At 33.9% G+C, this 16,240-nt stretch overlaps 1 protein-coding gene across 1 annotated transcript; it reads right to left on the bottom strand.

Annotated features, from left to right (window-relative positions):
* Positions 1-6,420: 6,420 nt before the first annotated feature.
* On the bottom strand, positions 6,421-14,891 carry LOC134273434 (probable insulin-like peptide 7). Its single transcript, XM_062755627.1, has 3 exons — positions 14,225-14,891; positions 6,801-6,964; positions 6,421-6,709 (listed from the first exon to the last, which is right to left on the bottom strand). Exons 1-3 carry the CDS (start codon positions 14,389-14,391, stop codon positions 6,513-6,515), a joined length of 528 nt encoding a protein of 175 aa, XP_062611611.1. The 5' UTR covers positions 14,392-14,891; the 3' UTR covers positions 6,421-6,512.
* Positions 14,892-16,240: the final 1,349 nt, after the last annotated feature.

Below are 16,240 nucleotides of genomic sequence, written 5' to 3'. Positions count from 1 at the left end.
GTATACAACTTTTCCATTTCGAATGCTCGGGAAACTTTCTAGACTCCTCCAGAAATAAAACCGCCAAAATTTAACCAATTGCCTTGAAATTTTCAAAAAGACGATATTGATTAAGGAATCAATTAATTATTTTCATCCTAATCTTATGTATTGAAAACTTTTATTACGAAAATACTTGTATATTCTCTAATACAACCTTGTTATTTTTACCGTGCTTTGTGCACTTGCATAAAATCTTTATTTTTGTATATATATTATCAAAAACATTATGATACACTTAAATATGATGACTAAACATTTACTGAAAATTTCTTTCGCCCATGTTTGTTATCAAGTACATCTTAAGGTAAATTTTGTTTTGAGGGTTTTAAGCAATAGATTCATGTTCCGTTATCTGTTTGAATATCAAACAGATGTGGATAACTACAATTACTGATATTTTAAAGTAATTGTTAAGACATTCGTACACGCTGCCGCTTTCACTCAAGTTTCAAAATATAGAATGACCTTTGAGTACTAAGCTTTTTTGCCGTCAAACGTTTCTTAAAAACAGAGTAAACTACTCCCGATATGATGTCTACCAAATTTGTTATGTGTCTTAAAGTCAATCATGCATCATCAAATATTATTTGTTGAAATTTGGCAAACAGTACATAAGTTGTTATAAATTTTGTTGGCAAGGACGGTACCCATTTTTGATGCCCATTATATAATTTTTTATAATTGAAATCCACCTGCTCATTTGTCTATAAAACAGGAATTGGTTGCTGTAAATGTCACAAATTTCAGTGAATATTTCTTTGGGATTTTTAACAAGTTTTACAGCAGCTTTAATGAATGCTTTTATTTTCACTCTAGTTAACTGACACTTTACCATTGATTTATAATGCAGTGTCTCGAATAGCCCTTGTTTCCCAGCTTCTCACGATGAAACTATGTGATGAAAAGTGGTCACATAAACTGTTATAAATTCATTAAAGATTCAATAATGAGAGAAAGTCAAGTTTAATGTCATATGATATCTGTATTGTATGTCATACAGTCCAGGACATTATTTATTGAACAGCCCTCGTATTTCGGGTTTCCCACAACAAAACATGGACACTCCCATTATATTCATATGGGAGGTGGGGGTATCATTTAGTGAGCTTATTGCTCACAGTACCTCTAGTTTTATTTAATGTCATATTATATCCAAATTTGGTACACATATTTTAACAACAAATTGGAATAACTTGAGTAAAAATATTGGAATACATCTTCATATTTATAAAAGTTATCGAAGATTTAGAACAGCAAAAATGGGGTCACGGAGCAATGTCAAAATTAAGTAATTTAATAATTTTCACTCTATAGTATTTAAAGCCATACCTCTAATAAATGGAGCTGAAACTAAATTTAAATTACATGTTAAATTTAGTCTTGCTATATTACTTACGATGCAATCAGGTAATGTAATATATCACTCCGTTTAAAAGATATCAGTTTCTAAACACATATGGACATGATTAAAAACATGACGTTTGAGGACGTCACGGAGCAGCGAGTAGCAATAAAATTTTGCTTTGCATTCGGGAAACATCTTCAACAAACTTAAAACATTCTGAATAAACCAGAAAATGTAAGAAAAATAGAGTTACTGTGATCAATGAGCTCACTAAATGATACTCCCCGCCTCCCATATGAATATACAGTAAAACACGGTTATAGCGAACTCCTGGGGACCTGTTAATTTAATTCGCTATATCCGTAATTCGTTATATCCGTAAAACAAATTCGTATAACCATATATAGCGAATTCGCAATATGCATGTTTTCCTTCAAGTGTTACTATCAAATATGTTAGGGAAGCAAATATTACAAAACATACCTTCGATAACTAAGGTTTTATTATGAAATGAATTTTATATACAAATGCTGAGAGAAAATAAAGGCAGTCAATTATTCAAATTTTGAAATCTTTGAAAGTTCGTTATAAAAGATGTAAAATTCATTATATTTAACCTCAACGGGACTCAAAATCAGTTCGCTATATCCGTATATTCGTTATATCAGAATTCGTTATAACCGTAAAATTTTACGAAGATTTGTTAAGAATTTTGCCGGGGACCAAGAAACACTTCGTTATATCCGTGTTCGTACTAAACGTGTTTTACTGTAATAGGAGTGTCCATCTTTTGTTGTGGGAAACCCAAAATATGTGTCGGATCGAAAAATAAAATAGGAGGTGCACAATGACAATATGTAATAAAGATTCTGTGGAAGTTTCATTAAATTTCATTCAGTGGTATAGGAGGAGTTGCGGATAAGAGATGGGTACCCCAAAGCGTAACAGACAGACAGACGGACGGACATATAGACGGACGGACATAACGATTACTATATACCCTCCCGCTTTTCAAGCGGGGATATAATAAGTCGTGTATTTGTATAAATATGGAAAATACAATTTTTGAGTGGTAGCGAGTTTGAATCGGACGATGGATGGTCTGCAAAGAAACAGGTTTTAGTTAAAAATCTTGTCAAAAGAGTTAGGAACGTAATTAAACGTGATATGCGTTTCACTGTTGCGGAACTAATTGAGTTACATGTACGCAGTGTTACAACGCGAAATGTAATAACGCAAAATGTAATAACACGATTTTTGATATCTTTGACCTTGACCTTGGAGTTTGGCCTACATATTTAAAAACAGAGCTTGATTATAACATTTGAATAGTTAGGGCTAGGGCTTTCATACTTCACATATTTTATCCATGTCACAAGACATTTCATTGGATACCAAGAACTTTGACCCTTTGACCTTGGAGTTTGACCTACTTTTAGAAAACATTGGCCATAACTTTTGAACAAATAGGACTACGGTTTTCATACTTCACATTATTATAATCCTTGTGACAAGCCCTTTTTTAAAAAAGAAATCAACAACTTTGACCCTTTGACCTTGAGTTTGACCTACCTTTCAAAAACTTATCCTTGCCATAACTTTTGAACAGGTGGTGCTAAGGCTTTCATATTTCACAACTGAATATTTCTGTGAGAAGACCTTAATTCGGGTACCAACATGATATTTAATTTTCATTTAAGAAAAGTTTAATCTTCGCTTTGTTGCCATACGGTGGCATCAGTGTATTACAAATACATATTGTTTTCCCTTTGTTTCTTGTTATAAAATACATTGTATATGGAGTCAAGTCCATTCAAAACAATACGAAACAGGAGCACAGCAACAGTAAAATATCAAAGGTGCAAATTAATCATGAAAAGTGCAATATAACACAGGTTCAAAGAGATATTAGCCTGTTTTCAACAGGTCAGGTGACGGTCCATAGTGAGTAGTTCATAAGATTAATTTCAGCATATTCAAAATATGTGTACATGACGGTAATAGCTTTGTCTTTTAATGAATGAAAGTCAGGAGCTTAAAGGAGTCTTTAAGACATTAGTTATTCGTTTTGCACTCGACTTCATACATGTAGGACTGCACCTGACTGAGTGTATTTGAAATAATCAAGTTTTGACTTCAAAAAATTCTATTTTCTCAAAGGATTAAAGGCAAAATGGTGAGTAATCGTTGTTTTTTTTTATACCCCCGTAAACGAAGGTTCGGGGGTATATGGTTTTTGCCCTCTCCGTCTGTCTGTTTGTCCGAAAAACTTTAACATTGCCCATAATTTTTGACTGGGTGGGACTATGGCTTTTATATTTCAAAGGTGTATTCCTTGTGATAGGACCTTTCTTTGGGCACCACCAAATTTGACCTCTTGACCTTTTGACCTTTGAATTTGACAAAATTTCCAAACTTACTTTGTCCGTACCTTTTGAACGGCTGGTGCTACAACTTTCATACTTCACATATGTATTCTTTATGACAAGGCCTATTTTCAGAAACCAACAACCCTGGAGGTTTACCTACTTTAAAAACTTTAACCTTGGACAAACCTTTTGAATGGTAAGGTCTAGGACTTTCTTACTTCACATGTACCGGGGTATGTGTACATAATTTGGTGTATTCAAAATTTAGCGCAATCAATGGATATGGAGTTGTTGGCGTAATCATGAATTAGCGTTACACATGTTCATGTCGTATATTCTATTTATAAATGTATTCTTAGTGGTATTCATGAATTAGCGCACCATCGTCTGAGCCAAAACCGCTAAAATATTAAGCCCGCAATTTTAAGTATACATACAGAAGGTATTCTTTGTGACATGACCTCTCTTCAGAAACCAACAACCTTGACACCCTTGACCTTGGAGATTAACCTACATGTACATTTAAAAACCTTAACCTTGTCCAAAACTTTTAAATGGTAAGGGCTAGGGCTTTCATACTATCACATATTTATAATCCTTGCAACAAGACCTTTTTTTTTATTCCAACAACTTTGACTTTGACCTTGTAGTTTGACCTACTTTTTAAAAACTTTAACCTTGGCAATAACTTTTGAAGGGTTTAGGGTTAGGGCTTTTATATTTGATCCCGGTGTTTGACTTACCTTTTAAAAATGTTAAACTTGGTCATAACTTTTAAACAGGTGGTGCTAGGGTTTAATATTTCATTTACGTTTGTATTTTATGTGATAAGCCCTTACTTTTGGTATCAACATACTTGAATTGCATTTGAGAAAATTTAACCTTCCCTTTCATGCAAAAAGGGGGCATCAGTGTTTTCACAAACACATTTTTTATTTGCAATACCACATTGGACATATACCGTTCTAAGTGAAGTCAACATTCAGTTAGTTGGACTTTGCCTAAATTTCCGTTTTCACGATAAACAACCACAACAATCAATTAATTTTTTTCATACTTTACTTTTTTATGTCTGAAGAACATAATGATATTGTGTAAAGATGGAATGACAGCGTTGACCGCAAACGTCTCTATAAAACAACAATGACGGAACAATAGATTTATTTTTTGTCAGGCAATGCAAAACTTTGATCGTCCACTGGGCCCACCCTACCCCGTGGGGTCATGATTTGTAAAAAATCTTGCCCTTATTAAATGAATGATAAAGAACAATAATGTCTTTAAAAGCAAGAAAAAGACTCGTATATGTCAAAGAAGTGTCTTATTTTATCAAGGAACATGTATTGGCTGCAGGCGCGGATCCAGAAATTTTTTCCAGAGGGGGTCCACCTCAGTCAAAAAAACATCCAATCCCTGAAATTTCTTGACAAGCAAAAAATAAATAAAAAAAAAAACCTATTTCGTGGGGGGGGGGGGGGGGGGGGGGGGGGGGGGGGGGTAGTTGTGACTTCTATTGCCTCAAATCTTTCCACTTTTCATACCCATTTCACACATATTCGCGTTTACCAGGGGGGGGGGGGGGTCGGCGTCCTCCAGGGGGGGTCCATGGTAACTTTTTTCTTGTTTTAGTATATACATTTTTTTCCCTGGTATATTTCAGGGGGGGTCCTGACCCCCCCGACCCCCCCTCTAGATCCGCGCATGGGCTGTACTGGAAGACAGATGTGACCCCCCCCCCCTTAAATCGTTTTCGGAGAAAGTAAAGCCTAGCAGTTAAGTTGTTGTTATAGATTCCTTTAATATCTTCAATAATGCTTTTTTATATTATACTACGTAGGCCTACCTAGTAATGTAGGTGTAACTTTCCATTGATCAACAACGAATCTACAAGTAGCCTAGCTTGCCTATGACGTCTTGTACTGCCATCATACAAAGAGTTAATTTTCACGATTCCATGGTCCTTACAACTTTCAGTCAGAAGTTCGTTTAGTGTAAAGCTCCGGTAATTGTCACATAAGGTTTTCAAAAACACAGATAGCAAAAATTATAAATTTTGAACTCGATCGATCTTCTTTCTTTCGAGGCATGTCAACATCAACGGTGCTACGTCATCAAGTTATACGTCATCAATTTGAAGTTGCAATCATTCATGTAGTTTCGCCGGGGAAGTCTCAAAGTTTTGTTAAAAGTCGTATGAGATAAATAGAACAATAACTGTGTGATTTGATATTGGCTTTATCAAACTCCTTTGAAATGGTGTATATTCGCTCGGAAAGCCTCGCCAATATACACAATTTCAACTCGTTGGATAAAGCCAATATCAAATCACACAATATAGATATCTTCTATGTATCACACAAGGCTTGCACGTAAGCATATTTTCCTAAATATTTCTACGTGACAAATCTGTGTGATTTACACACCAATAATTCACACAAAACTTAAAAACATTCCTTAAATAATCTTAAAATGGTTCAGGAACCTGCAGTTCAAGTGAAATCCTTGATCTCATAAGGGTATAGAAATCTGATCTCAATTGACTGATAGTGCAAAACATTTCAACTTAATTTATTTTTAGAATATCTTAATTGACTGAAATTGCAAAACATTTTAACTTAATTTATTTTTACAATGTAATTCGTAACATTTATCTACGTTGTTTTGATGAAGATTATTAAAGGCTTCCTGTTGTTCCATTTCTGGTTACATCGTTCTACAGAGTGACTGGTTACATCGTTCTACAGAGTGACAACTTATCACGCACAGGAGTTAGCATCTGTAGCGGGAAGTCTTATAGAAAACTGACAAAATTCTGCGAATTCTTCCCAGCTACATCCTTTGGAATAGCAACACTCGTTCAAAACATTCTTTTTACTTCGCATGTCCATTACTGGAGATAAAAACTTCATTGAAGCAGATTTTTCTATAAAAACGCCATTGTCTTCAGAGAATTCTATTAAAAAAAATTTAATTATCTACATATTTCCTAAGATTAAAAAAAACAAGATTTTAGATTTTTGAGATAAAACAAAGGAAGTACTGACCCCCGTTAATGTGTTTCCGTTTAGCTGCACGCTCCCAGTCTGCAGAGCGTTTCCGGATTCTGTAAATGTCCATCCGACAGGCCAAGTCTACATGTTGATCCAGTTCATAATGACAGACGCGATGACAGTCTGTGTGCCAGAGAGATCGCCACTCGTTCTCTGTCCTGTTAGAATTCAAATCCTCATTAACCCACATTTCAGTATTGCATGCTCGTATAACACGTTTATAGGAAAAAAGGTGTTAAGACATGTATTAAGATTATGGATTTCTTTTCCCAACCTGAATCTGTTTCACTTTGATTATTTCATAACAACCCGTTTTAATATTTCATGTAAATATTTTTCAGACAACATACCGACTTTGTCTAGAGAAAAATATAAAATATAAAAAATTCTCGGACACAGTTAATGATCGGGATTTTTATTTAATAAATTTAATTTGCAATTTTAAAATAAAGTACTGTATCATGGCAACATCATTCATCAAAATAAATTAAAACAAGATGTGTTTGTGAAACACATGTGCGGCAACAAATTTAAAAAACATATTTTTAGCATAAAGGTCACAGTGAAGGTCACAAGGTCATTGATCTTGGTGTCATTTGAAAAATCTTGATTAGTGAAGTATGCATACCAAATATGAAGTTTCTATCTGTCATGGTTCAAAAGTTATGGTGAAGGTTCAAAAAAGCTATTTTTAGCATATAGGACACAGTCAAGATCACAAGGTCAATGACCTTGGTATCATATGAAAGGGCTTAATTAGTGGAGTGCGCATGCTAAATATTAAGTCTCTATCTTTCTTCGTTCAAAAGTTATGGCGAAGGTTAAAGTTTGCAGACAAAAAAGCTATATTTAGCGTATAGGCCACAGTCAAGGTCACAAGGTCATTGACCATGCTGTCTTTTAAAAAAGCTTAATAAGTGTTGTATGTATACCAAATATGAAGTCTCTATCTTTTATGGTTCAAAAATTATGGCAAAGGTTAAAGTTTGCAAAAAACCCCTCTATTTTTAGCATATAGGTCACAGTCAAGGTCACAAGGTCATTAACCTTGATGTCATTTGAAAGAGTTACATTAGTGGAGTAGGCATGCCAAATATGAAGTCTCTATCATTTATGGTTCAAAAGTTATAGCGAAGGTTAAAGTTTGCAGACAACAGACAAACAGACAGATAGGACAAAAACAATATACGCCTCGGATCTTTTGATCCGGGCGCATAAGAAAAACAATTAAGACAATTATGTATCTCAATGTAGTCTACGTGAATGCCACATTATATTAAAATCATACTAAAACTGTGTAGAGTAGCATTTTGAGAGGATTTTACAAAAAAAAAATTATTTTTAGTAACCACAGCAACAATGTTCATCCAGATCAAAAACCGATACATGTATATAGAATAATGTATCTTAGTGTAGTCTACTTGTGTGCCAAGTTATATTGAAATTAGACCAAAACTGTAGGAGGAGTAGCATTTTGAATGTATTTCACAGAAAATTCTATTTTTAGCAACCATAGCAATACTGTTCATCGAAATTAAAAACACATGCACTAATTTATGTATCTTTATGAAGTCTATTTGTGTGCCAAATTATATTGAAATCAGATCAAAACTGTAGGAGGATTGTTTACAGACAGACAGACGGACGGACAACGGACACCTTACCATCGCATAAGGTCTTCTGGTCACTGACCAGTAGAGCTAAAAAAAGACACTGCCATTATATTCATATGGGAGGCAGGTGCTCATTGCTTACAGTGCACGTACCGCTAGTATTTATATATATTATTAGGATATGCGATATTTCAGTTGAATAAGGAATTTATTTTACGATAAAGGGGGAGGGGGCTGGGTTTTTTTCTTATACAGTGTACTATTATTACAAAATATTTGAAGGTGATCAATGCAAAGTGGGATGTTTGCCATTTCATTGTAGGAGAAAACGTATTATTAGATTCATTTAACCTTGAATATCTGCAAATAAATAATTTTTATTTCAGTGGAGTTTCAATACAGTATAAATCGGGCTTTAACTCTTTACAACTTACTGAACTGTGTTGCAATATACACATGATATTCACGTCATAGAAATATGACTTTACGTTTTGCCCGCAAGCACTTTATAGCGCATTGTATGGAACGCCATCACTGCCTTATAGCATACAACTATGCATTTATTATGTCAATTTATCATAACGTGGTGTGAACATATCTTTACGTTATGTCAATTTCTTATGAGATGATGTAAAAATATCTTAACATCATGCCAATGCTGCATTACATGAAGTAAATACATCCTTTCATTATGTCAGCACTTCATAACTTGAAGTAAAAAATTCATTATGTGAAGTGATAATGTGTTTACATTGTGTTAAAACTTTATTACGTGAAATGAATGTTTCTTTACATCATTTCATTTCTTTAATATGTGAGGTCAAAATTGCATTACGTCAAGTAAATTGCGTTTTATAATTAAACTTATCATAAAATGAAGTCAAAAATCCATTCCTTTTTTGAGAGTGTATATTTCTATTATATCAAAGCATTATTACGTGATATGGATTTATCTTTATTTTACGGCGAAAGCATCATGATGTGAGGTGAACACATCTTACCTTTATGTCAGTGCTTTATTACGTGGTGTAAAAAGTGTATTACATAATGTGAACATATCTTTATATTATAACAACACTTTATTACATTATGTCAAAACTCAATACCGTGATGTGGATATATTATAACGTTATGCCAACTTTTTCTTATGTGATCTAAAAATATCTTTATATTGTGTTAACTCTTTATCATGTTGATTCCAAAAGTGCATTACCTGATGTAAAAATACATTATCTCAAAGCTGTATATCTAATATACAATGAATGTTGAAGACCGTGCTTTAATGACTGTTAAGAGGGGGTGGGGGTCCTGATTGATTAGGAAGAATGACAGGCACAAAATATCAGCCCCCCCCCTCTCTTTCCCAGACATAACTTTACTATAGAAAATGTAATGTTCATTGAAAGCGCAGCCCCTACCCCCACTTTTTGTTGAAGTATAATCCACTGAGGGCAATGTAGCATATCTGAAAAAAAAAATTTAGGACTGATCGAAGTTGGACCCCCCTCCCCGAAAAAGGATTTTCGGGCTTGGATAATGTTTTTGGGCTTGTCAAGTTTTTTGGGCAAATTAATATTTTTTTTCTGGTTGACCTCCCCTTTCAAAAAAGATGTTACGTCACCGGAATTAGAAAATTTTTCAACGATTCTAAGGCCAGAATTCTATTACAAAAATCTACCAGTCCCTCATCTAAATCAATTGAATATGCCTTAGTAAGCATGCATGGGCAGGCACATATCAGTGGCGGATATGGGAATCTTGAACAAGGAAGGGGGACGGTATATGGTTGGAGACCAAGGAGGAAAGCAGAGAAGCTCTCAGGCTTTATAGTTTTATAGAAAAAAAAGTTTTCAACTTAATTCAACTAAACTTAATGTGAAACTAATGCAATTGTCCTACAAAGGAAAACCAATAAATTTATTAATTTTATGTACATGTATATTTTGGTCACTAAAGATGGTAGGGCGGGATCCCCCCCCCCCCCCCAACCCAACCTAACCCACCAGTGCACGTGTGTTATACGATGTGTTTACATTTTTAAAAAAGGATAGTTAAAGACTGATAAAAATCTTATGACAATGTTCTTAGTAAGATCAGAAGTTTAAGACTTTTATCCCCCCCCCCCCCAAAAAAAAGAAAGAAAGAAATAAAAGAAAAAGAAAAAAAATTGCTGCACGACTCATAATATTTGATTTATTTAATAATCAAAGTAAAGTAAACGTCATTGAATTTCGACGTGACTTTAATTTACAGTCGCAGTGTTAAGGCTTTGCACGTTTCAAGATTGTCAATCATTTGTCGCTTAAAATTTTAATTAAAGATGCCATTCCAAAATCGCTGAGAATTTCTTCTACGACAGTTTTCTCTCCCGCCAATTTTAGTGCTTGCGGAAGGCGGAAAATACGTTATGCTCATATAAAGGCCGAGGATACCCGTGTTCGCATAACGTAATAGTGAATCGACATAATGTAGAAGAGTGCGCACAGTATGACATGAGCTTTTCACATCAGTTAGTAAAAACTAAGATGGATTTTCATATCATGGAATGGGGGGTTGGCTTAACATATAAGACATATATTCATATCACGTTATAAAATATTGACGTAGTGTATTTACTATTTTCGCATCACATAAATGTACTACCAACTTCAATATAAAGAGCGTCTGTATTATGTATGAATACATCTACCTAATGTTATCAATGTTGATATTATATATATAATATATTTACATCATGTAAATTGGTGTGAAATAATGGTACGGTTTTGGTACATAAAAAACTGACATAATGTAATGGAAGGTTGACACGATGCAATAGTATTGCGAGTTAATATCATAAAGAATTGACATAATGTAATGAAAGGTTGACACAGTGTAATTGTTGTTTAATTAAATGTCATGAACAGTAAACATAACGAAATGCAAGTTGACAAAATATAATTGTAGTATGTGTAAATGTCATAAGGTGTTGACATAATGTAAAGGAAAGTTGACAAGATGCAAAGGTAGTGTGGGTTAATGTCATAAAGAGTTGACATAATGAATTGGAAGGTTGACATAATATAATGGAAGGTTGACATAATGCAATAGTATTGTGGGTTAATGTCATAAAGAGTTGACATAATGTAATGGAAGGTTGACACAATGCAATAGTATTGTGGGTTAATGTCATAAAGAGTTGACATAATGTAATGGAAGGTTGAGACAATGCAATAGTATTGTGGGTTAATGTCATAAAGAGTTGACATAATGTAATGGAAGGTTGACATAATGCAATAGTATTGTGGGTTAATGTCATAAAGAGTTGACATAATGTAATGGATGGTTGACACAATGCAATAGTATTGTGAGTTAATGTCATAAAGAGTTGACATAATGTAATGAAAGGTTGACACAATGCAATAGTATTGTGGGTTAATGTGATAAAGAGTTGACATAATGTAATGGAAGGTTGACACAATGCAATAGTATTGTGAGTTAATGTCATAAAGAGTTGACATAATGTAATGGAAGGTTGACACAATGCAATTATTGTGTTCTGCTATAAGGCAGTGACGGCGTTCCATACATTGCAAGTTTCTCTAAAGCTTACCGTAAATAATATTATAACGTAATATCTTATTAAGATTTTAACTTTTCTTACTTTACGAGATTTTAGCAAGTAAAAAATAGATGGGAAGTGGCATTAAATTGAAAATTAAATGTATTTGTAATTGCGGGGAGACGGTATATGCGTGATATTGCGTCAGAAATAGGAAATGGTATATGCGTTAAAACGCACGACTGAGGGGAAGGGAGTTAATTATCCATAAACAGTAAATATCTAATTTTGTTTTAGGAATCGTTTTGGTAATTTTCAATAACCTTAGATACAAATGCTTGTTTAGTACAAACATATATATATATATATATATATATATATATATATATATATATATATATATATATATATATATATATATATATATATATATATATATATATATATGAATATCCAGCAGAGTCTAGGAATTCAATGGAAACGAGCTTTCCAAAGTCTACCAGATACATTGTATTTTCTAAGTTAGGAATTCACTACTAATAATTTCAAATATCATTAGCCAAGCAGGGGTGTTAATTTCTGTTTTGTGACAGATAAGATTACGCTTTTAATTTATTAAAAAAGAAGAATGACTTCGAGGACCCATTACATTTATATCCCATTTCCTATCTTTTAAGATAACATTTCAGAAATTTTTCTCGTTGTCAGATCAATCCATATCAGTTTCAAAAAACCTAAATGTAAATTCTTATTACTCACTTGTGCTGAGGTCTTACTTTGGGCAAGATACTACGTATATTTGAAACCGAAATCTAGAGGGATTTCTTTCTGAAGAATACACTTCCAAGAATAACCTCCAACTCAGGATCTAAAAGAATAACTCTTAAAATATTCTAAATACACTCAAACATAAAATACTAGCTATTAAAAATATGGAGATGACAAATGCTAATAGAACTCAAAAATACAAGTTGGGGGCTCATGCAGCAAACATCACGAATCTGTAAGAACATCAGAGGCGAGATAACAGGCCATGGAGGAGTAAACATCCCATGTTGACTAGTTATAAGCGCCTTGTGTCATGACCGGACAAACGGAAAAACACATTACTGGTCAGTGTGAAATCATGGTCTAACAATTTGTAAATAATAAAACGTCAGTCAAAATTCGACTTAACGACGGATTGCATTTACTGACAAGGTCATTGATTAGATTGATTGACTGTATGTTGTTTAACGTCCCTCTCGAGACTTTTTCACTCATATGGAGACACCGCCACTTGCCGATGGAGAGCTACAAATTTTGTCCTATACTCGGCACTTGGGCCCATTGAGCAGGGATGGATCTTTTTCGTGCCAGCACCTACTGCGACACGGGACGTCGGTTTATACGGTCTCATCCGAAGGACTGTCCCACAGTGGGATCGAAACCGCTAATTAAGGATCAAATCGTTTCTTCGCGACCCTAGAGCAGACGCTCTAACCACAGCACCACGCGGGCGACTAATGATGATGAAGGGAAGGCACGATCACAATCGTCCTCATACTTTTGTGCCTTTCCTTGATGATGATGAAGGGAAGGCAGTGTTCAAGGCACAAAAGCATGAGGAGGATTGTGATACGCAACAATAACGATGTTGCGATTATAAATAGTCTTTTGAGAATGAACACTTCACTATTTTAATACTTGAGTCTCTTTTAATCTACATGAATTATTTATGCGTTTTCTGTTTCTCATTCTGTTTCTTGTGATAATGTTAAAGCATGCGTATAATTTAGTAAAGATTTTTCAAATAAAGAATTTCCAACAAAAAAAATTTAAGAAATCTTGTTATCTAACGCCCCGACAAAAATACATGTACAAAAAAGGAGATTGTAGCACAGGCACTTGTTTCGTATACTTGACACCCCATACTTATTACATGTACCTAACTCAATTTTCTGGAACCCCCGCTTCAAGCTCGTATTTTGTTAAAATACCAATCATTAACCTACTTTAAAATGACATGTTCATTTTGAGAGAGGTTTTATTTGCCAATTAAATCGGTTCTGAATCAGACGGTGCCTGAATGAAAAAGGTACTTGTGGTAAAAATAAGTAGGGGTGTCCCGTATAAGAAACAAGTGCCTGTGGATAGTATTCAGATTTTTTTTTCGAAGGAGATGGGTTGGGTGGGCGATTCAATTGTACATTGTATTTGACAAAGTGTTGATCCTCTTGAAACTGGACACAAAGGCATTTAAGTAATTGATTCCTGTAACAAACCTTTGCAGAAACAATGCGTTGTAATCCTGGTAGTGATGAGAAGCCACTTGTACATGTGTAAATATCCAGAGTAGCGTCCATATACATAATGAAACCACGACCATCACTTTCTGAAAATGTAATGTGGAGATATCTACAACAGAAGAAGCAGATACAAGACAAGTCATAAACCGTCGATACTTTTCTAATGAATAGATCTGTAACTAATTTGCAGTCAGCATCCATGTGTTTTAAACTTTTTTGTATCATACGTGTTAAAAAGAACAACAAATAAGACATCTTTATCCTCTTTTATCACTTTTTCATATATGATGAACGAAGGCGCAATAACATGATTGGGATGATGAATGATAGATGCCAGAACAGATTGTACATGCTTCGGACAGTTTTTACCACCACGTTTTTGAGTGTTTAAATCTTTCACGACATAGATATAGTCCTTCTAACCTGCAGTGTAGAGTAAAACTGTTGTACAGAATACAAGGTATCTAGTACTTACTTGTTAAGGTCTAATTTCTACAGGAATCTGAATTCTGATAAAAAGCAAAATGATTAAACATGCAAAATATAGCCCAGCAGATTGATATTTGATGAGGTTTAAATGTGACGATAAATGTGATTGAGGTGGGATTGAATTGATATCTAATACACCTTTCATCATTTGTCTCTCACTTCGTGATATTTTTCAAAATCTAATTTTCAAAACCATTGCTTTGATGGCTATGATTATGAAAAACACACCTCAAACATTTTTCCTTTATTATCGTAACGTGATCAAATTATTTTTTTTACATATGTTTGACTTTGAAATCCACATAAAAGCACTGAAATGTTACCCCTCCCACTTTTCCCCTGAAAAGGAATTAGACCTGTCTGCTTTAAAGTAACTGCATTTTAAAAATACTTACATATACTATTTGTTCCGTAAATCTGTACTGAGTAAGTATTAAAACATTATGTAGTACAAAATGTACTTATTTCTTATTTTCAGTGGGTACGTATATGCCTTGATTGAAAGAAAGGATCATTTATACAAAATTTAAAGCCTACGTGGGAAAGAATGTAGTTCTTAAACATAGTAAATATTCTAATTTCTTTCCCACTTAACAAGATTTGACCAAAAAATCAACGTCCGAAACATATCATTAGCGTACGTGTTGAAATTTCATTAGGATTATCCTTACAGATTCCACTTTAACCTGTTTTTTTCAAAGAGGGCAATCAGGTGAAAAGAGATGGGCGAACTTAACGTAATTATAAAACTCATACTCAAATTGTGAATTTAGTATTTAGAGTCAAGTTCTCATTATTGATATTTATAAAATCATGACAAACAAAAAATTCTGAGGAAAATTTTCGTTAAAATTTAATCTTTTTTTATAAGAAAATAATGTGGTATCCATTGGATTCGAACCCTAGCAATAAAAATCCTGAGTAGAATTCTCTACCGAGACTTCCACGCTAACCACTAAACACTACACTAGTCCTGATGAAAAGTGGTATTTAAACCATTGACTTACTGAAAAGATACGAAAGTTATTTCATAAAATTATATTTTTCAGATATACCCACTTTGCTCCATAATTTTGGAAACCAAAATATGTATACTTTATTTGTATGCAAACTTTGGGTCAAGTGTAGTATACGGTATTGTAGTTCCTGCAGATTCTCACTCTTAACAGACTGAGTAAGTAAATAGGCATAGTCTACGAAAGCCCAGAAGGCTCATTCGAGATTCAAGGTTCGAAATACGAGATTCGAAATTCAAGTTTCGCGATTCAAGATCCAGATTAACCAATCAAAAGCTCCCAAAAGGCTCACTCGAGATTCAAGGTTCGAAATACGAGATTCGAATTTCGAGATTCAAGATCCAGATTAACCAATCAGAAGCGGGTTCAACATTTGATTACTCCCCTTTATTATGATTTTACTATCAAGAAATCGTTTAATATATAAATAACAAATAAGTCATTTAATAAAAATTACAATGCAAGAAAGAGTGTTATTTATATAAGA

This window comes from Saccostrea cucullata, unplaced genomic scaffold (assembly GCF_032062105.1).
Source record: "Saccostrea cucullata isolate Sc308-1 unplaced genomic scaffold, CSIRO_AGI_Scuc_v1 ctg676, whole genome shotgun sequence".
NCBI classification, from domain to species: Eukaryota; Metazoa; Mollusca; class Bivalvia; order Ostreida; family Ostreidae; genus Saccostrea; species Saccostrea cuccullata.
This window is presented reverse-complemented; position numbering and strand designations above follow the sequence as displayed.